Source organism: Capricornis sumatraensis, chromosome 16 (genome assembly GCF_032405125.1).
Source record: "Capricornis sumatraensis isolate serow.1 chromosome 16, serow.2, whole genome shotgun sequence".
Taxonomy (NCBI): Eukaryota; Metazoa; Chordata; class Mammalia; order Artiodactyla; family Bovidae; genus Capricornis; species Capricornis sumatraensis.
The window spans coordinates 48,601,783-48,624,664 of NC_091084.1; the positions used below are offsets into that span (position 1 = coordinate 48,601,783).

General features: G+C 53.8%; 1 protein-coding gene across 4 annotated transcripts; it reads left to right on the forward strand.

Moving 5' to 3' along the window:
- Window positions 1-22,583, forward strand: APBB1 (amyloid beta precursor protein binding family B member 1). Of its 4 annotated transcripts, XM_068988276.1 has the most exons (15): window positions 1-57; window positions 7,175-7,906; window positions 13,846-14,021; window positions 14,120-14,176; window positions 14,260-14,345; window positions 14,441-14,504; window positions 14,927-15,076; window positions 15,436-15,563; window positions 15,668-15,673; window positions 15,952-16,066; window positions 16,210-16,294; window positions 16,693-16,776; window positions 21,658-21,773; window positions 21,918-22,094; window positions 22,177-22,583. In XM_068988276.1, exons 2-15 carry the CDS (start codon window positions 7,189-7,191, stop codon window positions 22,342-22,344), a joined length of 2,130 nt encoding a protein of 709 aa, XP_068844377.1. In that variant the 5' UTR covers window positions 1-57; window positions 7,175-7,188; the 3' UTR covers window positions 22,345-22,583. The 4 variants fall into 4 exon arrangements, with proteins under 4 accessions (XP_068844377.1, XP_068844374.1, XP_068844376.1 ...); XM_068988273.1 differs by lacking the exon at window positions 15,668-15,673; XM_068988275.1 differs by lacking the exons at window positions 1-57; window positions 15,668-15,673 and adding an exon at window positions 337-425.
- The last annotated feature ends 299 nt before the right edge of the window (window positions 22,584-22,882 follow it).

Genomic DNA, 22,882 nt, shown 5'->3' on the forward strand with positions numbered 1-22,882 from the left:
CTCGGCTGAGCGTCGCCCCGCGGCGGTGCGGGGCCAGGGCCCTGCGGGGCGCGCAGGGTGAGTCCGGGGTCCCCTGGTGGAGGGTGGTGCCGGGCTGGGCGGGGGTCGGCGGATGCTGGGGCAGCCCTCTGGGACCTGGGGACCCACCCGGGCGCAGGGATGGCGGCCGGCGAGGGGGCTGCGGGCGCGGGGCTCCTCGAGGCCGCAGGGCGCAGTAGGGAGGCGCCCTCCGCTCGGCCGCCGAGGGGCCCAAGATGGCGCCCCTCCCCCACCCCTGCCCCGCGCGCGCCTCCGCCGCTCCGGGCGCGGCCCCGCGGCCCGCGCGCTCCTGGGCGGGGGATGTTGTGATGGAGAAGCTGCCGCCGAGCCCGAGCCCCGCAGCCTGAGCCACCTCCGCCACCTGGGCCTGGGGCCTCCCCGCGCAGGTAGGAGCTGCCCCTGACGGGGCCCAACCTGGGCTGTCGGATCCCTGCCCCCAGCGGCCCCCGAATCCTGCAGCCCGAACCCCGGGGCGGCCCGCGTCCCCCGGCCAGGCCCCATCCCTGCGGGCGGCCCTCCCACCGCGTATTCCGACCGCCCTCCTGTCCCCTCCTTCCAAAGTCCGACTCTGCTAAGGTCCTCACGCCGTTGCCTCCCCGACCTTTACCTGCTGCCCCTCCGGAATGAATAGGGAGCGAGAATAAGGATCGGGGAACTGGGGGCGGTGGGGGATGGGGGAAGGGAATAAGGGGATGGGGGAGGGGTGGTCAAGGACTGGGAAGGGGACCTGGGGTGAGGTGGGCCGACAGGCCGCATGGATTCCTGCAGGGACCCAGGCCTGAAATCTGTCAAGCCGCATTCTGTTGCCCTCGGCGACCGAGGGGTGTGCCCCGGGGCCGGCTGGCCGCAGCTCAGCCTGGAGGCCTAGCGCTGGCTGGAGCACTCATTAGGAGCAGTTTTCCCATTGTCGATTCAGAGGATATTTCGAATCTATTTTGAACCTGCCTGTGTGTTTCTTGCTTTCCCAGCCCCTCGGAGCCCCAATTGGCTACATGCCTTAAAGCCAGAACCTCGTCTACACTTTGATATCTTTATTTCCTCGCTTCCCATTCATTCTTAAAACCACTTCACTCCATCTTCCATCTCTGGCACCTATGGAAACTGCTCAAGCCAAGGTCACTGGAGACTTCCATGTGGCCAAACCTAATGGACGCTTTTCCTGTATGTCCTTGCCGTTTCTTAGTGTTAGTGGTGTGTGTCTGCTCTCCCTGAAACATTTTCTGGGTTTCTCTCCTGCAGCCTTTTCTGCTCCTTCTCAGTTTGCTGCCTCCTTCCCATTTCTTTAGTTGCTGGTGACACTCTTGGTTCTTTCCTAGACTGTCTTCTCTCATTCTGCACTTTCTTCTCATATTTTATTCACTCTCAAGTCTCCAAATTTCAACTCTCAGAAATGGATACTTTCCAATCAGCTACCCAAGCTGGAATCCTGGGCAACATTCTAGATTAATCTCTGTCTCTCACCCTATATCTTATGTCAGCAAGTTCTGCCACATCCACTACCTAAGTATTTTTCAAATTCATTCATTTCACTCCATCTCACCCACTGCTGCGAAACTTAATCTAGGCCACCCACCCCCTTTTTTCCTTGATTGCTTTGATAACATACCCTCCTGCTTACTTCCCGTTAATACTCTAACATAATTTTTCTTTACTAAAAAAAAAAAACCAAACTATTCAATCATGTATTTATTCAACAAGTGTGCTTTGAGCACCTAGTATATACCAGGTACTGTTCGGCGCTGAAGATTAATGATGAGCAAAATACACTATGCCCTTGTTCCCATGGAGCTGACAGTCTAAGGGGAAAGTCAGATAAGATAAAATTCCAAATATAATAATTACCATGAAGGGAAAGGTGAATGGTGTCTTGAGAACACACAGGGGCACAAGCTAAACTGTATTGGAGGGTAGGGAGAGAGCACTGAGGAAAGCTAAGAACATGACATTTGAACTAAGCTGTAAAGGATGAGTAGGAGTTAAGCTGGGAGGGTAGGGAAAGGGAGTTCTGGGCAGAAGGGGAATCGTGTGTAAACACCTTATGGAAGGAGAGAACAGGATGTCTTTAAGGAATCAAAAGAAGACCAGTGATGCTGGACAGCAAAGTGTCAAACGTGGAAGGAAGGTAGAGGCCAGGCTGAGCTGGACAATTTAGACCATGTTAAGAATTTTGATCATAAAGCCTTTGTCCTTGGTGTGGACTGTTGATGGTAGTAGATGTAGAATGTCAATCAAATCCAGAAATTTTTCTTGGATAGAAGATCATCAGTACTTGGGGATAGATTGAATACGGGGAGAGACGGAGAAGGTGGTGTCAAGGATGGAATTCCTACTTCTGGTTTATAGAACAGGTTGGATGGTCATGTTATTCCATGAGCCAGAATCCTGAAAGAGGACCAGTTAGGGTGTGGGAGAGAAACATGAGTGAGTATGTTGGTTTGAGAGGCCCTTGAGACATCCAGCTAGAGATACTGAGTAGAAAGTTGAATGTGTTTGTCTGGAGCTCAGATGAATGTTCTGAAATGGAGGTATACTTTTGGAAATCATCCGTTTGCAGGGGGCAACTGAAGTTATGGGCATGAATGAACACTTGTATTGAATATTGGGTGAGAATGAGAAAACAGCATGAGAATAAGCCATGAGAAACTCCAGCAGAGGAAGATGAGCCAGCAAAGGAGTGTAAGAAAGCATCAGACAGTATCGAGAGTGTAGGAAGAAAATCAGGAGATACAGTGCGTGAAAGCCATGGCTGAAAGCTGGATGAGAGGCCATGGTGTCAGATGCTGCTGAAAGTACAACCAGGATGAGGACTCCCAAGTGTCTGTTGGAGTAAATGACACTGGGGTCATGTTGACCTTGGAAGGAGCTGTTACTGAGGTGTGCTGGGAGTGAAAGCAGGGCTGGAAAGAGTTGAAGAGTGAGACCCAGGTGAGGAAATGGCAGCTGTGAGTAAAGACATCTCTTTTGAGAAGTTCATGGTGTCAGGTTGGGAAAGATTCTGTGTTTAAGTTGGGAGATAGTGGATCTTATTGAGGAGCTATTTACTACATGGAAGAAAAAATGAATCAACAGTGGTTAAAAAAAAATTCCTAGAAAGGCATGAAAGGAAGAATTTAAATGACAGGTGAAGCAGTTGGTTTTGGAGAAAAGGAGAGAAATGAATAGATGCTGAGTCAGTACGTTTTGGGGCCTGAGGATGTTCTCTGGCTGATGGCTCCCATTTCCTCAATGAATTAGGAGTGAGGGAGGGAGGCATTATCCTCTGAGAGGGAAGGGTGATGAAGGGGTTGGTCCAAGGAGAGCTGTGTTCTTGTCTCAGGCAGGTCTCCGCTGATGTCTTGGCTAAAGTAAACCTTGGGATCCTGTCAGACATGACTGAAGCAATTTAGCATGCATGCATGCGTTGGAGAAGGAAATGGCAACCCACTCCAGTATTCTTGCCTGGAGAATCCCAGGGACAGAGGAGCCTGGTGGGCTGCTGTCTATGGGGTCGCACAGAGTCGGACACGACTGAAGTGACTTAGCAGCAGCAGCAGCAGCAGCAGCAGTGCCCTGTTCTTTTCCCATCGTAATACTCAATCATTTATGCAACAAATACAGAGTGCTTAGAGGGTTAGATACTACCATTATACTGCAGTGTAATGAGCTCTTCAATGACTGTTTCTTGATAGACTGTGAGCTCCATCAAGGAAGAGCCATTTCTTTATTATTCATCTCTCTCCCCCCCATGCCTAACACAGTGCCTGGCATACAGTAAGCAGTCAGGCTAGAAAACCATTGACCTTGAGCAGGATTCATCCCCTACCCCTGAGGTCTCCTGTCAGGCCCTTCAGGTTTAGTGGCCGCTCTTAGTTCCTCCCCTGAGGAGCCTGCCTGCTCCCTGCCTTGAGCCAGAATCCGTGTGGCTCCTTCCATCCTTGGAGAGGTCCCAGGTGTGAGTAGTACCAGTAGGAGGGGAGAGGTTGGGTTGTGCCTCCTCTTGAAGATACTGAGCAACTGGTCATTCTTTGACCTTAAGAAATGAAGTAAAGGTGACCGCACTTTCTTGGGACAGGCACTCAGGCTTCAGCACTCACAGCAGAACACCCGCTTCCCTCCCCCAGTGCTTTCTGTCCCCGTGAGCAGATGGGCAGGGGTGTCCTGAAGTCACCCTGATTCCTCAGTGTCCCAGCCTCACAGGGCATGTGCCCTTCTCACACCACACCTCCAGATGTCAAGGAGGTTGGTCCCGAGTACTGAGAAACCTGGCTCCACACACTCCTGTTTTAGAGAAGGGCCCATCATCCCTGTGATGTTCCCAGTGTGGCACAGTCATGGGGTCCTTCATCTCCTGAAACTCAGAGGAACAGCCTTTGAGTGAGGATGTCAGTTTAAGCCAACCATCCTCCTTTTTGCCTAGATCTCAGACCTTGCTTGCCTGGGACCCCATACTACTTCCTTCTCAGGGACCCTTCAGCATTCTCCAGCACCCTCCCTGATTCTCCTTCCCCGGTCCATGGGACCACACAAGCCTGTCTCAGTGTCTATTCCCAATTAGTTCTGAGCTACCTCGTTCTTAGTTCCTCTTACCCCTCCATCCTGACCAAGGGCCCACTCTGCAGACGCACAGCTCTCTTTGGTCATGGAGTGTGAAGTAGGACACAGCCTTAGATGTTCCACTGGAATGCGGTGGTGCTGGGCAAGGTGAGACGCAGAGGAGGGAATGGGCACGTGAAGAGGGGAGAGGGGACCAAACAGGAAAGACTTTCTGCTTAGGAGCTGCGATGGCTAAGCCAGTTTTGAAACCTGATCAGAGGTCCTTACAAAGGGAGACAGGATTCCAAGAGAGAGATCAGTGTAAACAAAGAGCCAGGGCTAGGTGGGTGTGACAAGTTCCTGTGGCTGGGGCATAAGCTGAGGAAGAGGCAGGATGGGGAGAGGGTCCGAGGGGGTCACAGGAATTGGCTCAAGGAGGCTCTTGGTGATCTGCTAACGAGCGCAGACTTTATCCTAAAGGCAGCGGTGAGCCATCTAATTTTTTGAGCTGGAGAGTGACACAGTCTGGTTTCCATTTTTGGAAGATTACTGTGGTTCTGGGTAGAGGCAGAGCCGTTTATTTTTCTTGTTGGTGCCAGTGGCCACGAGATTTCTCATCGCCCAGGGGAGGCCATACTGAGCAGACCAGCAGTCAGTTACGTGGGAGGTAGACACGTGGACAGGAACCGTTTTTCATTTCTTTCACAGATGTGTGCATGGCATCGTGCTAGGGTCTGAGGAGCTAGAAATGACGGAGAGGTGAGCTATGGCACCCACCTCTCAAGTGGAGCACTGCACCCGGGAGATGGCCAAGCCTTGCCCGGCAGCCTAAACACCTCCCTGCAGCCGGTTCAGGGTTGAGAGCTCTGCCAAGGAGGCGGAAAGAACTGAGGCTGTGGGTTCGGGGAGACAAAGAGCTCAGGGTGAACAGGGAGCTAGAGAGCGCTCAGGTGAGAAATTGAGGAGAAAGAACTGTGCAGTGAGCATCAGAGAGGAAGGTGTGCGTTGGGGGCAAACTGGGGTCAGTTGCCTATTGGGGGAGGTCAGGTAGGAAGAGAGAACTCTGAGTCAGGCTATCAGGGAGGGGAGGAGAGTGTGGTAGGGGCTGTCTAAGAGGGTCAGGATGTGAGAAAATTGAGTAGTTTGGTGAGGGAGAACAAATTGTGAGGGGGCATCCAGGGAGTGAGCACATTATACTGGGGGTCATAGAAGGGGAGAAGCTTCCAGTGGAAGGTCAGGGAGATGGGGAGGGTGGAATGGGGCTCTGAGGGTGGGATCAATCATTAGGGTGATGGGCTGGGAAGCCTGATAGGTGGAGAAGGTGATCCACAAAGGGCTTCTGAGGATGCAGGAGGGGGTTCAGGGGGTCAGGAGGGGTGGACTGTCACTGTGGAACAGGTGAGCCCCTCACCGGGAGGGCAAGTGGAGTTTGGTTAGGGCACCGTGAGCAGTGGCTGACACACAGTAATAGGACCACTGTGTGTTTTCTGAAACTGGCAGAGGGGATGCTCAATGGGGCCAGGGGAGATGGGAGGGCAGATTCATACATTGATTCAACAAGTATTTATTGAGTTCTTGCTTTGTGTCAGCACTGAGCTAAGCTGTAGGCATACTGCATTGAATAAAAAAAGGCAAAATCCTCACCACCATGGAACTCAAATTATAGCCATGAGAAGGCAGTCATTAAACCAAGTAAACAATAAATTAGCTTGTTAGATGGTACTGGTGCTGGGGAGAGTTTGGGAACGGCTGGGAGGGGGCATGGTGGCCTACAGTATTAGGGTATTTAGGGAAGGCATCCCTGAAAAGGTGACATTTAGGCAAAGACCTCAGGAGCTGGGGGTCCAGATCAAAGGCACCTACAGTGACCCAGAAGCACTATAGGTGCTGGCAGAGGAACTGGTACCCGAGGTGAGATACTTGGTAGAAACAGTCACCAAAATGCAGCTTCACCTGGTCAAAGGAGCCATGAATTGGAGCTCAAGACCCTTGTTTTGTGACCTGAGGGCTCAGCATCTTGCCCTGGGGGCTTGGTTTGCAGTTCATTCTCTCATCTTCCCGGTCCCTCGTACAGGGTGGACTTGGGGGCCAACTGGGCCCAGTGATTCATGATGAGGGCACCAGAGCCAGGGGAGCTCACAGTCTTGGGGCTGTGGGTAGCGGTGTGGCAAGAGGCAGGGAGCAGGCAGTGTCCAGTGTCTAGAACACAGGAGCTGGTTCCTCACCAGCCACACTCCTGGTACAGTAAGCCCCAGTTGGATGAGTTGGGGGTGGGGATGCACAGAGAACCATTGTTATGGAGTCCCTGCCACTGGGAGCGAGGGCAAAGCAGGGGCTAGCTCTGCTCTTCCTGGCAGCTCGGGGCTGGGGGTTGGGGATGGGGTGGACCTGGCCTTGGCCTGGCTGGTGCAGGTGGTGGTGGTGGTTGAGTGGGTGTGGTGGTGATGGCGGAGAGTGGAGCCCAGTTACTCTCCTGGGATAACAGCTCACAGGACACAGTGGTATGTGCTGGCCTACTGAGTGAAGGGAGGTGAGGAGGTGCAGGGCACAGGCCTGGGGCTGAAGCAGGGGTGTTGCTATGCTGACATGGAGGCTCAGCATGGTCTCCTCTCCCCACTTGCAGGATTTGCTGAGGCCATGTCTGTTCCATCATCCCTGAGCCAGTCGGCCATTAATGCCAACAGCCACGGAGGCCCCGCACTGAGCCTGCCCCTGCCCCTGCACGCTGCCCACAACCAGCTGCTCAACGCCAAGCTGCAGGCCACCGCCGTGGGACCCAAGGATCTGCGCAGCGCCATGGGGGAGGGTGGTGGGCCCGAGCCAGGCCCTGCCAACGCCAAGTGGCTAAAGGAGGGCCAGAACCAGCTCCGGCGGGCCGCCACAGCCCACCGCGACCAGAACCGCAATGTGACCTTGACCCTGGCTGAGGAGGCCAGCCAGGAACCCGAGATGGCACCCCTGGGCCCCAAAGGCCTGATGCACCTGTACTCTGAGCTGGAGCTCTCCGCCCACAATGCGGCCAACAGAGGGCCGCGAGGACCCGGCCTGATCATCAGCACCCAAGAGCAGGGCCCGGACGAGGGAGAGGAGAAGGCGGCAGGCGAGGCCGAGGAGGATGATGAGGAAGAGGAGGAGGAAGAGGAAGAGGACTTATCTTCTCCCCCAGGGCTGCCGGAGCCCCTGGAGAGCGCGGAGGTGCCCCCGGGGCCCCAGGCCCTGGCAGACGGCCCCCGAGAGCACAGCAAGAGCGCCAGCCTCCTGTTTGGCATGCGGAATAGCGCAGCCAGCGATGAGGACTCGAGCTGGGCCACCTTATCCCAGGGCAGCCCCTCTTATGGCTCCCCGGAGGACACAGGTATCTTGTGCAGCTTGACATGGGGAACGTGGGAGGGAGAGAGGGCAGAAGGTGGGTCCCTCCATACAGAGGCCGGTATCCGCCTGGGCGGGGGTCACCAAGCCCGTGTCCTTAGTCCTCAGCAGGCCATGCCCTGCTTTTCCGGAAAGAGATGTCTTCATACTGAGAGTGCTTGAACAAGTGGATAGACCTTTCCATCACACACCCCCAATGGATGATGGACTGATCTGTTTATGAGGCACTTACCAAGTACTGGCTCTCTGCTCAGTTTTATGGTATTAAATCTGCATGCCAATGGGAGATAGATATCATTAGTATGTCCATAGTACAGGTGACAAAAAATGGGCCTGGAGAGATTTAGTCCTCTCCCAAGGTCACCCATGGGCTTCCCTGGTGGTTCAGACGGTAAAGAATCCTCCTGCAATGCGGGAGACCTGGGTTGCATCCCTGGGTTGGGAAGATTCCCTGGAGAAGGGAATGGCTACCCACTCTAGTATTCTGGCCTGGAGAATTCCATAGACAGAGGAGCTTGGCAGGCTACAGTCCACGAGTCGCAAAGCGACGGACACGGCCGAGCGACTTCCACTTTCAAGGTCACCCACAGTCTGAGATCACAGTAGAACTGAGATCGAAACCAGGTCCAAGTGCAGACCTGAGCTCTGGGCCCTTATGCTATCACTGATGCATACAGCCGGACAAACCTAGGTGCCCTCTAGGCAGTTTTGAACAGACAGCAGCTCCCCACAGAGGTCTATTTGGAAGGATTGGAGTGTTATGTACAGAGCACCACACTGGATGTTGCAAGAGTAATGTTTTGTTAGGAAGAGGATATTGACTAAAAGGAAACAAAGGAAGAAGAGGATGGTTTGTTGGGATGGGGGGTAGATATTAGGATTGATATCTATCCAAGGACTGATCCTTCAGTGGGCCCCATTTAAAGAAGTTGAATCTCTGCATTTGCTAGTGTCACATGGAGATGCAGATAGAGCTGAGAGCAAAGGACAGAGATAATGGGCTGCAGCCGCAAGCCTGTGCTGGATGGTAGTGTGAGGAAAGACTCTTCCCACTCCAGGCAGCAGCCACCTTACCCAGACCCAGACTGGGGAGCCTTGGCAGGGAGCAGGCAGTTCAGATGAGTGAAGGGCAGCATGCCATCCCCTTTCAAAAAACTTACTATGGACCTTTTCAGACATATACGAAAATAACAGAATAATGAACCTGACCTCCCCATGACCCAGTTTCAACAATTATCAACACATGGCTACCCTTGTTGCATCCATACCCCCACCTACTACTCCTGGGCCCCAGCCTAGGCTGTTTTGAAGCAAACACGCCTGTAAATGTTCACTCATGCATTTCTTTTCTTCTTTTTTTAATCTTGATTGATTGACTTTTGGCTGCACTTGGTCTTAGCTGTTGCGGTGAGCTCTCTCTAGTTGAGGCAAGTGGGGGCTACTCTCTGGTTATGGTGCTCCATCTTCTCATTGCTGTGGCTCTTTTGTTATGGAGCACGGGCTCTAAAATGCTCGGGCTTTAGTAGTTGTGGCACATGGGCGTAGTTGCCCTGTGGCATGTGGAATCTTCTCAGACCAGGGATAGAACCTGTGTCCCCTGCATTGGCTGGTGGATTCTTGACCACTGGACCACCAGAGAAGTCTCCCAACTCGTGCATGTCTAAAATAGAAAACACTTTTTAAAAATCCAGGGACTTCTCTGGTGGTGCAGTGGTTAAGACTCTGTGTTTCCATTGCAGGGGGCACAGTTTCCACCCCTAGTTGGGAACTAAGATCCTACATGCATGCTCCTGCCTGCCCCCCACCCCCGCCAAAAAAAATCCAAACTACTAAAAACATGTCCACCGAAATTTAACAGTACTTCCTCAGTATCACTGAATATCTAGTCAGTGTTTACATTTCCCAGTTGTCTAATGAATGTGCTCCTGTCCTTCTAAAATTTGATTCATTTCATCAGTATCCAAATAGGAACAGACCTTTTGATGGTTGGTATGTCTCAGAGTTTCTTTTGATCTGTACCTTATCCCTCTATCTCTATTTTGCTCAAAGTTTTGTTGTTGTTTTAATTGAAGCCACTGTGTTGTCTTCCCTGGGCTTTCCATTTTCTGGATTTGAACAAGTTCCACTTCCCCTGGATTTCCTGTAAATTCCCTTCATTAAATTCAGAGTTTTTGTTTTTGTTTGTATTTTGTTTGAAAGGACACTTCACAGGTGGTATTGAGTACTTCTACCAAAGACAAAGTCTAATTGCCTGTCTTTAGAGGGATGTTAGCGACCGTCAGTGATCATTGCCCAGATCCCCTTTATAGGAACGGCTGCTACTCCACTCCAGCGGGTTACTCATAGGGTTAGGTGTGGGGAAATGTAGTCTCAGTGGAGCCAGTTCTTCAAGGGAAACTGAAAACTAGATATCGATGTGAAACATCCCAATTTCTAAATGTTAGCAACCAAGTCTGTTTTTTAAAAAAGTACCACACAGGCCAAACAAAATCTATCTGAGGCTTACACCGGCCTGCAGACGGCTCGTTTGCAACCTCTGCCTCAGGGTGTGTCAATCAGGGACCAAACAACGGAGAGCCTGGTTGCTCTGGGGCCCCTGGATGGTCTCTGTGGTGGTCACTCCTATGAGCCTTCCGAGAGTGGGAGGACAGAACTGCTCAAGAGCTGGGAAGAGTCTGCCGGGTGCGGGCAGTGACCTCAGCGAGGGAGCTGGTGTGGTGAGAGGATGGGCAAGGATCAAGGTTTGCTGGAGGCAGTGGAAATCGAGAATCTCGGGATAGGCTGCGTCACTGCCTACTCTCTTATGACTGTTGCTATGACCAGGGAGACCACAGAGGAGGTCTGGTCTCCGGTAGGAATGTGGTAGAATTGAGCAAACGTTATTTTCTCCTTCCCAGCCTAGGATCTCCACAAGGTTGTTAATTGAATGCGGAAGTATATGAATGAATGAATGGATGGATGCATGAATGATGAGCGAATGATGAATAAATGAACTTCCTACCTGTGTTGGGTTCATACTCAGTGCCAGGTCTTGTCCTAAATGCTGAGAATACATACTACAAATGATAGAGATTCCTGCCCTCATAGCACTCAAGTCTAGTATTTTGATAGCAGTAAATAGGTAGTTTGAGCCCTGGGGTTGCGGAGGTGCAGGAAGAGCAGGTAATAGACCCAGGGGTGGGTCAGTTTTGAGAAGGGATCTTTACACTGATGCCCAGTAGGTGGTGCCAGGTGAAGTTTGAGGGAATGTAGGCTGGGATCAGAGAGGATTAGGGGCATGAGAGAGAGAGAAGCAGGGAGAGAGACCAGGGGTGAGGGGAGTGGTCAGAGGTAAGGCGGAGAGGCAGGCGAATAGGGGCTCCTAAGGTCCTACAAACCTTGTGGAGAAATTGGGTTCTGTCCTGGGGGCAAAGAGAAAACAATTAGAGTATGCAACTGGAGAGAAGGTTGTTAGCATTTGGGGCTGTAGCATGCAGCTCAGATTGGAAAGGGCTAAACAGGAAGAGGGAGACCAACTTGGGAGGCTGTTGCAGTGACCTAGCTGGACTTCGGGAGTGAGTAGGGCTGGGGAAAGAGAGAGCAGGTGACTGCATCCGGCTTAGCCAAGGAGGCCTGAACCTTTGAGTGCGTGGGGGGAGCGCTTGAATGAATTGGCGCAGGAGAAAGTATGCATTTCTAAATAAATGTGTGCTTGTGGAAGCAAGGGCTGGGGTGGGGCTGTGCTCGGAGGAAGATGTGCCAAGCTCCAGAAGGGCCTCCCAGATGGTGCGGGGGGAGAGCGGCCCCTCCAGGACAGATCGGAAGGATGAAGCTCTTTGAGGCAGGAAGGTGCCGACTGACAGGGATGGCAGATGGATTGGTGTGTGTGACTCAGTCAGGAGATGGTGACCTGGTCCTCAGATTCAGGGGTATATGACCCTTCAGGAAGAAGGGTGTGGCTCTGGGGGACACAGCTGTCCTGGGTGTGGTGTTCCTGGAAGGTTTGGGGGGAAAGCCCTGAAGACGGTGGAGGGTCCCCAGGGAAACGCAGGCTTTCTAACTCCCTGGGGCCTGAGGGGAGAGGTGGCTGGGGGGAAGGAGGCAGTAACGGGTACCTGGAGGCTGGATGGGCAAGAAGAGCCCCTCCTCTGTGAGGCCACTTCATTGGAAGCTGAGGGTGGCGAGGTACCTTGCCAAAGTGACTCTCGCATCAGGTACACAGTCACCTCGGTGTAGCCACGCCCACTTCCAGCCCTCCTTGCCTAGTTGCCCAGCAGCCTGGGTCTGGGGACTGACTGCCTGTCCCTCAGTGCTGCCTCTTGGACCAGTCCGGATTCCTGGTTTCCCTGGTAACGGGAAGCACGTCAGCAGTCTGGGCGCTCCCAGCCGGTCCTGGTGCTGCGGTTGCCGAGGAGACGCTGCAGCCTAGCTGGGCCCTGGCAGGTGAGGGGGGTTGGTGCTGGGAAGCCCCAAGCCCAGCCTCAAGCTTGCTGGGGCCCAGCCCCTGAAGCCCACCCTTCGCTTGAACTGCTTGGCAGATTCTGGGCAGGGGTGGGATCCCTGGGAGCCTGGAAGCCACACCCTGTTTGCACGGAGAGCTCTAGGCTTTGCAGGGCCCCAGGTGGCTGGGGTGTTCCCACGAGGCTGAGCCTCCTGTCGTCCCTAAGGCTGGGCTTGACTGTGGCACTGAGGTGACCGCTGCGGGGGGTGGGATGGAGATTCAGGATTGGGGGAGGGGATCTAGGATCAGAAAGAAGAGATGTGAGCAGGGAAGGCTGGGGTCTCACGAGCTGCACCCTCCATCCCCACTCCAAGGGGGTTCCCTTCCCTGTGGTCCTGGCCCCTCCTTGGTGAGCTCCAGGTAGGGGAGGATCCTGCCTGGCAGGCGCTCTGGCCTGGTGAGAAGTGGGCGGGATGAGCTTCTCTCTGCAGCCCAGCACCAGGCTGTGAGCCCAGCTGGCCAGGCTGGAGGGGCTGTGAGGAGGCAGGGTGGAGCAGGAGGGGCTGGGAAGGAGTGCCATGGTCTCCCAGGACTTTTTCCTGGCCATCCTCCTGCAGGACAGTAGCCCAGGTGAGGGGCGGCATGTACCTGGGCACCATGTGGGGCGGGCTGGCAGGGAGCATGGACCTGCTGGAGGCGTGAGCTGGGCTGCGGGGCTGGAACAGTGTGGCTCTGCTTGGAGAGGGGAGGGCATGTCACAGGTGTGTGGTGTGCACATGTGCATGAAATGTCTGCACGTGTGTGTGGCAAGGGTCAAGGTGTGAGTGTCTGTGGTATCTTCACACATGTGGCAGAGGTTGACATATGTTGCGTGTCTGTGCATTCACTGTGGGTGTGGTACCCACACATGTGTTGGCATTGTGGATGTGGTCTGCACATGTGTGTGGCAGGAGCTAGACTATACATGTGTGTGCACACACCTTTGTGGATGGTGGCTGCATTAGTGGATGGATGGAGTTGGTGTGTGTGTGTTTGTCCCTGCACATGAACGCAATACCTGCTATCCGTGTAGGTGTCTCCTGTGCGTGCACACCCTTGTGTTTGTGGGGGCTACACAGGTGTGTAGTAGGGCTTGTATATGTTGTGTGACTGTGTGCATGTGTGTGTAAAGGGTAAGTGTGTCCACTTGAGATACGGATATGTATGACAGGTCATTTGGGGTCACTCAACCTCCTTGCCTTCTCTCTGCCCCCCTTCTTCCCTCTGTGTGGCCACATTAGCCGGGAGCAGGGCCCAGGAGGAGACATGAGTCACGTCCCTTGCTGGTGGGCCCCCCATGCTGTGACTCCAGACTTCAGGCTCTAGGCGGAAGCGGGAATCTTGTGTTGGAGCCCTTCCCCCACCCCTTCTCCACCACTGGGTCTCGGGAGGGGACTGGGCATAGCACCCACGATTCTCTTGTTAGGTAGGCAGACCCTTACCAAGACCACCCCCCCACCCGGCAGATTCCTTTTGGAACCCCAACGCCTTCGAGACGGATTCCGACCTGCCGGCTGGATGGATGAGGGTCCAGGACACCTCAGGGACCTACTACTGGCACATCCCAACAGGGACCACTCAGTGGGAGCCCCCGGGCCGGGCCTCACCATCACAGGGGAGCAGCCCCCGAGAGGAGTCCCAGGTGAAGCCCACAGGCCTGATAGTTCTGACCTGGAGTGGAGGGGGGTGCTGCTGGAGCAAGATAAGCCAGCCACTCCTTGCTCCCATTCCTGCTTCTAGCTCACCTGGACCGGCTTCACTCATGGAGAACGCTTTGAGGATGGAGAATTTTGGAAGGTGAGTGAGGGGACCTCCTTCACGATGGGGGAGCTGGAGACGGGGCATCATTTGGGTCCTGATTTCTCTCTCCCCTTCCTCAGGACGAGCCCAGTGAGGAGGCCCCGATGGATTTGGGGCTGAAGGACCCCGAGGAGGGGATGTTGCCTTTCCCAGCTCAGAGCCTCAGGTGAGTGGGCTGGCAGTGGGATGGGTCTGTCTGGAAGGGGCCTTGGGACAGCTCCCTCTTCGGGGGCCTGTACCAAGTGTTACATCTGCCTCCAGCCCAGAGCCATTGCCCCAAGAGGAGGAGAAGCTGCCCCCACGGAATGCCAACCCAGGGATCAAGGTGTGTTCAAGGCGATGCCTGTGCCCAGGTTGGGACCGCGTGAACAGGAGCGCCCTCGGGTCAGGTTCTGGGGTCTCTCTGGTCTCAGTACAGCTCCGCAGGTCCTCAGCTCTTGCACTCTCAGCACAGACCCTTGTGTCTGAGTGGGAGGCACTTCAGTTTATAACTCAGGCAGCCTTGTTGCTTGGCAGGGGTTCCCTCCTGGCTGGGCTCAGGTGCTTCCTGCCCAGGGGTCTCCTCTGAGAGCATCAGTCCTCCTGCAACTCTGTCCTGTTTGTAGAGCCTCTTACGTCCTCCCACCTGCTGTGCTCTGAGTCGGGAACTCCTCTGGTCTCAGCAGAGTGCCCTGTGTCCTGGCTGGGGGCTCTTCTGGGTTTAGACTAGACCCTCTTATCTCCCACCCCCTCTTTTGTGTCTGGCAGTGTTTCGCCGTTCGCTCCCTAGGCTGGGTGGAGATGACCGAGGAGGAGCTGGCCCCTGGCCGCAGCAGCGTAGCAGTCAACAATTGCATCCGTCAGCTCTCCTACCACAAAAACAATCTACACGACCCCATGTCTGGTGGCTGGGGCGAGGTGAGCTGGCAGGGTGGTAGGGCGGCAGCGAAGTGCAGAAACTGGGAGAGCTGAGTGAACCAAGCTGCACCTCTGCCAGGGCTAGGGAGGGGGGTGCGGATCCACCAGGCAAGTCTGCGAGATGGAAGTGTGACTCCTGATTGGGAGATGGTTGCCTGACAGCGAGGGGGTTGATAAAAGGAGTCACGTCGGAGATGAAAGGTGTGAGCTTTGCTAGAGTTGAAGCCTGCAGGGTGGCTGGTCCCACACCAAAGAAAGGACCCTAGAGAGGTGGCTCACCTCCCTCGAGCTGGAAGTGGCAAATATCAGCCACCTTCCCGGCTGGGGCACCGCTGAGCATCTGCTTCTTGGGCCTGCAGGGAAAGGACCTGCTGCTGCAGCTGGAGGATGAGACGCTGAAGCTGGTGGAGCCACACAGTCAGGCCCTGCTGCACGCCCAGCCCATCGTCAGCATCCGCGTGTGGGGCGTCGGGCGGGACAGCGGAAGGTGGGAGCAGGGCCGGGGCTCCGGGGTGGGGGCTCAGCCAGCAGTCAGAGCGAGGCCCTCCTCCCTAACTCTGTTGTTTGCCTCTCTTGTGCTGCCGGACCCAGAGAGAGGTACTATGCCTAATCTACCCCAACCATTCCTCTCCCCACCCCTGGACCAGATGCAGCAAAGCGCCCAAGTCTCCCTACTCCGCCCCGCCCCTCCCTGCGCGCTGTGCTCGCCCATCCTCCCCGACCTCGGCATGCTTGCCTGTCTACCCTCCGGCCAGAAGGCAGTGTCCACAGTACAGCGACCCGAGGGCAGACGGATGGGGAGGGCGTGGGTGGGCGGGAGTGAGGCTCTGCACTGGAAGGCACTGGGAGACACTGAGGCGCCCCTCCCCCAACAGGGACTTTGCCTACGTAGCTCGTGATAAGCTGACCCAGATGCTCAAGTGCCACGTGTTTCGCTGTGAGGCACCCGCCAAGAACATCGCCACCAGCCTGCATGAGATCTGCTCTAAGGCACGGCCCCCTTCGCACCCTGGAGTAGCTGCCACCTTTGCTGTACAAGGACGTGGGTGGGGTCTTTGAGTGGGGGTCGCTCCAGGGCAGCGAAGCCCTGACGGACCCGCCCTCCCTCTTCCCCCTTCCCCTCCCTTTCTCAGATCATGGCCGAAAGGCGCAATGCCCGCTGCTTGGTAAACGGACTCTCCCTGGACCACTCTAAACTTGTGGACGTCCCTTTCCAAGGTCAGTGTCACAACCCCACCAGGTCTGTGTCAGTTTTGTTGGCAACGTTGAGGGGACCCAAGAGGAGGCACGAGTTCCTGGGCAGAGTGATAGTAAAATGGAGACTCAGCACTTAACCTGGTCGTCCAGAAGTTCATACTTCTAATGCGGGGGATGTGAGTTAGATCCCTGGTCAGGAAACTAAGATTCTGCAAGCCGTGCAGAGTGGCCAAAAACAAAAAGAAAAATGGAGACTCAATTCCTGGGGTCAAATAAGTGGAGGGACTTTGGTTAAAGAGAGGCAGGGGAGGGGTGGAGGTAGGGCCTTGGCTGAGTCAGTGTTCAGTTTATGCCCTGGTGGTGGGGACGGGGAGAAGCAAGAGCTGCCCTGTGATTGATCCTCTTCTTTCCTCCTGCAGTGGAATTCCCAGCACCTAAGAATGAACTGGTACAAAAGTTCCAAGTCTATTACCTGGGGAATGTGCCTGTTGCTAAACCTGTTGGTATGTGTGTCCTTTTCCACCCAGGGACCACCACCTTGATCTCAAAGCCCTTCCCCCACCCTGCACCTCCCAGTACCGCTTTCACCAGACCTTCCTCATGCTTGATGTCACCCGGCTCTTCAGAGTGCATCCCACCTTCTGTACCTCTGTCCCAGCTTCACTCTGGGTCTTAGCTTCCCTGAGTGTGAACCAGTGAACCAGGCATATGGGAGACCCATTCTTGAAAAGCTTTGGTTAGGTTGGGAGGTAGGTCTTTGATGACTAAAGCGCTGGAGCAGCCAGGAGCTGTGTTTGGTATTACCACCAACTATGGACCGTGATCATCTAGAAAGGAAGCAATGAGCATATTTGTCAACATGCTTTGTGTTGGTAAAGTACTTCCGTATATGTCATTTAATTCTCGAGAATCCTGTGAGTTTTGGATTATGATGATATCCATTTTATAGTTAAGGAAACTGAGGGTAGAGACTATTAGGTTCACTCTGATACTTCTAGTACTTTCATAGTACCTATTATTTACTTGTTCATTCACTTAGCAAATAATTATGAGGGCTACCATGTACCAGGTCCTGGCCACGGCCCTGCTTTCATGGAGGTTATAGGAAACTACGGTAGGAAAAAAGAGGATTAAATCAGTCACACAAATAAATGTGTAATTACAATTTGAGTCATTTCACTGAAAGAAGGTAGCAAGATGCATGGAACTATGTAACAGAGGAGCTTCATTTAGTCTAGGAAGTCAGAAAAGATTTGAGAAAGTGACATTTGAACTGAGATCAAAAAATAAATAGGATCTAATGTGCCCAAATGGGATGGAGACAGGAATAAAATGGGGAAAGATCACTCTAGGCAGAGTGAAGATTGGGTGTGAGGACCCATCATGAAAGACACTTTAGTATTTCAAAGTCATTGAGAAAAGCGGTGCCAGGTGAGGCTAGGAGCTCGGCAGTGGTCAGACCCTGCGGAACCTCATAGGCCGTGTTTATGATTTGTTCTTCATCCTAAAGTGTTAAGAAGCTATCAGAGAGTTTTCTGGAGTGCACTTGTCATAATCATTTTCATTTTCTGAGGACTTCCCTGGTGGCTCAGCTGGTAAAGAACTCTCCAGCCAAGGTGGGAGATGCAAGAGATATGGGTTTGATCCCTGGGTCAGGAAGATCCCCTGGAGAAGGAAATGGCAACCCACTCCAGTATTCTTGCCTGGAAAATTCCATGGATTGAAGAGCCTGGTGGCTACAGTCCTTGGGGTCACAGAGTTGGATAAGACTAAGCACACATGCTCGCACCTAGGTGATACCATGGAGAAGGATGTTCAGCAGGTGGAGGTGGACCTGGGGGCCTCAGGAGGACCTTGCAGTAGTTGTGGCTGGTAGTGAGAGTATCTTGCACTGTACTGGGGCTGGAGAGGAGTGTGTGGATTCGAGAGGTTTTTAGATGATTAAAGTCAACATGCCTTGGTTGGATGTGGGGTGAGGGACAGAGTCCTTAAGGTTGACCCCTGGCTTCCTGGCTTTTGGCACTAACTGGATAGTGGTGCCATTCTCTAAAGGTACTAGGTACTGGAAGAGGCCAGTTTTGGTTTGGAGATTTGAGTTCAATTTTAGGCATGCTCAGTTTGGTGTGTCTTTGGGAAGGTGAGTAGCAAACTCAAATTGGCAGCTGGATTCACAGAGGAGAGGACTGGGCTAGAGATACAAGTGTGGGCATCATTGGGTTAGAGAGGTAATCAAAGCCATGAGTCTGAAGAAGATTGACCCTGGAACGTGGGCAGCCACCGTGAAAAGGGTTATCAGGCTAGGCCTGGCTGTGAGCCCCTCCAGCATTTAATGGACAGTGGAGGAGCAGGTATGAGGTCAGAGGAAAAGAGATGGCTTCAAGAAATGGTCAGATGTCATGCCAAGGGACACTTGGGAAGAACTCAACAGTATTTGGTGAATGGATAAACAAACACACAGACAAAAGAATGCTCAGGTGAGAGTCCAGGAGATGGTGGACTGAGGACTCTAACCCTGGTCATCTTCAGTTCTCTGTCCTTCCCTTTATACCATGCTGACTAATGATCAGCACCATTACATTCAGTGAGGGAACCCTTCTTAGGGTGGGGATTGAGCTGGGGTTGAAGGAAGGCCTGGATTTGCAGAGAGGTGTAGGCTGGATTCCGAGGTACTGCCACAGCTGTGGAGCCGGAGGTGAGGAGGTCCTCGTGGGAGAGCAGGAAGGGCTCATGACTCCGCCCTCCCCTTCGTGCTGTTTCCTCCTCCCTTTCACCCTCAAGTTCATGACTCTTCCAGTTATTGCATCACTCCCCTATCTGCCTGCCATTCACATAGCTTCTCAGTACAATCAAGGAACTGTCTGCAGCCCTGGATGGATCCTCTGCTGTCCATCAGCTCAGAAGGTCTGCCCTGTTGAAGCCAAGAGTTTCACGCGGTAGTCCCTAAACTCACTTTATCATGCTTTATTTATGCTCCGTTTTTACCCTGCGCAAGTTTAACATTGGCCCCTCCTGAAGCTGCAGTATTCACTCATTAATCATCCATCCATCGACAAATGACTACCCAGTGCCTGATTTGTGCCAGGCACTGGTCTAGATTCTTGGTATATGTTAAAGAACAAAATTGCCTTTAAACCAAGATTCCTGCCTTTAAGTAGCTGGCATTCTATTCAGAATAGACAGGCAATAAGTAAATTATATAGTATGTTGGAAGGCTACAGTTGAGACCTGAAGCAATGAATCTACTCATTAGAAAAGACCCTGATGCTGGGAAAGATTGAGGGCAGCAGGAGAAGGAGGCAACAGAGGACGAGATGGTTGGATGGCATCACCAGCTCAGCGGACATCAGTTTGAGCAAACTCCAGGAGATTGTGAAGGACGTAGCGACTGAACAACAAGGATGAGGGGGGTTGGGAGTTTGGGGCTGGGGTCAGGGTGTAGGTTTCAGTCCTGAGCTGTCACCACATATGACAGAGTCTTTCCAGGTCACCTAGTTCCACTGTTGTCCCCGCCTCCATGCTGATCCTCCCCACTCTGGGGCCAGGTGCCACCCCCACAGCTCCATCTGCTTATTAGGCAGTCTGACTTTGATGTCTGGTATCCACATGACTGGCATCAGTGTCATTCACATCTGAGCGCTCTGCGGGCTGCCCTCACCCACCCACTCCTGTGTCATCACCCTTCTGTAGCTTCTGGGTTGCTGGGTTATTATACCAGTTTGGGTACATTTGCCCATTTGCCTTTCTCAGACATCTGGAATTCCTTCAGTCAGTAAGCCCTGTGCAAGGACTGGGGACAGAGAATGAAACTTGATATCTGTCCATGAAATGGCCATAGCCTAGTGTGAAGAAGTTCCTAGCAGTTACAAGATGTGCCAAGAGTTGTCTCAGCAGCACCCTGTCTGCCTGTGGCAGGGAAGGCTTCCCAGACAGGAGGGCCTAGGTGAACCCTGAGAACTGGGAGTTTCGCAGACAGTCAAGAGAGGAGGAGCCCTCTGGAGGGAGGCTTTCCCTCAGTTACAGTCTGTCCCTGGAGGGCATCCTCTTCTTTTACTTTGTGTTTCCCTTCTGCCTTGCTGGGCATTTGCCAAGATTAGATGTTGATAATGCTACATAAATCATTTGAAGCTCAGGGAGCAGTAAAATATGAAGCTTGACAGGTCAGATGAGGCCAGTTTTTGGAGGACTTCATGCTTAGGAGAGAAGTTTGGCTTTGATCCAATCAGAGGTAAGATGAGCAAGGCCAAGGTGAGGGAGGACTTTGGGGGAAGATGTGTTTTCTGCCCTCAAGGGGTCCACAAGTTCGGTTCCCAGTGGGAGCCCAGAGGCACTGACAGGGGCAAGCGGGCCTGGGGGCGGACCAGTGCGTGCTTCTGCATGGACGTCAGTCACTCTAACGTCGTCACTGTAACCACACACAGATGACACAGCCAGCTCGTGAGCAGTGCAGGGAGCAGAACCTATGCCCCATGCTGCTGCCCTGGTTCTCTGCTGAGTCCCAGTGGCGGTGGCATGCACGGATGCATGGGTGGAAATGTCATGGGTGGAAGTGTTTAACGGCAGTTAACATTAGGAGTTAACGGAAACATTGTTACAAGGGCAAGTTGATTGATCTAAAAGCCAGGAACCTTGGATTCCTTGGCTTTTGCATAAATATTAGAAATTACTGAGTGCAGTAAGATTTTGACAGCCCCTCTGGTTCTGAGACTAGGACTACAGACAAGGGGCAGGGGAAAGGCCTGGCTGAGAACCCAGGCTCTGGAATCGGACTGCCTGTCTTCAGATCCTCATTTCTCGATTGTGACCTAAGGTCAATTACCTGATTTCTCAATATAAGCTTCAGTTTCCTTATCTGTAAAATGGTGATAAAGGGATCTGTTGTGAGATTGTGTATGACAGTGCACTATAATGTCATAATGTGGTGTGACACATGAGACAACATTGCTCAAATGGAAATTAAAAAAAAAAGGCCAAAAGCAAAGCTTGCATCCTGGAGTCTTAAGGACTGGCGAGAACTGGCCTATAGGGGCTGATTTAGGAGTTGTATGAAGCACTGCCGTGTGTGAATGTGGAGAGCAAGGTATGGGGAGGATAGAGCTTTGGGGGTCAGTCTGCTTAGAAGGCTGGAGGAAGAGACAGAGTCAGTGAAGCAAAGCAAGCTTAGGATTCAAGATGGAAGAGACTAGAAAAGTGCCAGGTCACCGAAACCAAGGAGGAGTGCACCAAAGAAGGGTATCTATGCAGCATGGTCCAGGGCCGTGGGCAGGTGAAGTAGGGATGGGGCAGAGACCCCGGGCTTGACTGGGCAGAGCTGGACAGTCCAGCGTAGAGCTGGGGTGTCCTCTGTCCACCACCAGCAGTGCCATGTTCATGTCCTTGTCTTTCAGGGGTAGATGTGATAAATGGGGCCCTGGAATCCGTCCTGTCCTCCAGTAGCCGTGAGCAGTGGACCCCAAGTCACGTCAGCGTGGCCCCTGCCACTCTCACCATCTTGCACCAGCAGGTAAAGACCTGGGTGGAGAAGGTATGGCAGGGCCCTGCTGTGGAGGGCAAGACTGGGAATGAGGGGAAGGGCCTCCAGGAAGATGGACTCACCCAGTGGAAGAGGGTCCGGCCATCCCTTTCCAACTGGTGCCCCTCCCCGCAGACGGAGGCAGTGCTGGGGGAGTGCCGGGTGCGCTTCCTGTCCTTCCTGGCCGTGGGCAGAGACGTCCACACGTTTGCATTCATCATGGCTGCCGGCCCAGCCTCCTTCTGCTGCCACATGTTCTGGTGCGAGCCCAATGCTGCCAGCCTCTCGGAGGCCGTGCAGGCTGCGTGCATGGTGAGTGGGGAGGGTGGTGGAGCGGTGGCGCCCAGCCCACTTGGGGCAGGCTGCGGCATGACTGCGCCTCCTGCCTTTGCAGCTCCGCTACCAGAAGTGTCTGGATGCCCGCTCCCAGGCCTCCACCTCCTGCCTCCCAGCGCCCCCAGCCGAGTCTGTTGCCCGGCGTGTGGGGTGGACCGTCCGCCGAGGCGTTCAGTCGCTGTGGGGCTCCCTCAAGCCTAAACGGCTGGGGGCCCACACCCCCTGAAGCCGTCCGTGCTCCCTCCACCTGCTTGCGTTGGGCCCCAAGGAACTCAAGGGTGCGGGGTGGGGAGGGGCCCTGCAGGCTATTATTAGACTTCAGGTCCCCCCCCACCAGAGTTGCCCTCCCCAGTAGCTGGGGTTCCTCACCTGGGGGCTGGGAAGGGAGATCTAATTCTGCAAGTGACAATATTGGATTGAGAGAAGAGGAGCAGAAAGAGGAAGCAAGGCCAGCCCCAGCTCTCCATCCCCACGTTTCAGGTGAAGCAGGAGGAACTGGTCGAGGCCAGGCTCCATCTTCATAGGATCCTGCTGGGGCAGAAGCGGGGGGCCGGGTCCAGGCATGGGTCCTCTCTCCTCTGCCCTGTGGGTACCTCTGCTGTACTGATATCACTAATAAAGTCTGCCCTGCTGAGCTGTGTGCTTTCTTGCGCCCGCAACACACCATCACTCCAAGAACCCTCCTCCTTCCGTTAGGATTTTGTTCCTGGGGCCCCCTTGCCCTCCCTGCCTCAAAAAAAGAAATTGGGACAGTTGCAGCAGGG

Bases quoted from the DNA above. Each gene is read 5' to 3' on its own strand.
- APBB1 (XM_068988276.1), top strand. From the start codon at position 7,189: ATGTCTGTTCCATCATCCCTGAGCCAGTCGGCCATTAATGCCAACAGC. The intron at 14,505-14,926 runs GTGTGTTCAAGG...TGTGTCTGGCAG, and splicing joins ATGCCAACCCAGGGATCAAG to TGTTTCGCCGTTCGCTCCCT. The intron at 21,774-21,917 runs GTAAAGACCTGG...CCCTCCCCGCAG, and splicing joins TCACCATCTTGCACCAGCAG to ACGGAGGCAGTGCTGGGGGA.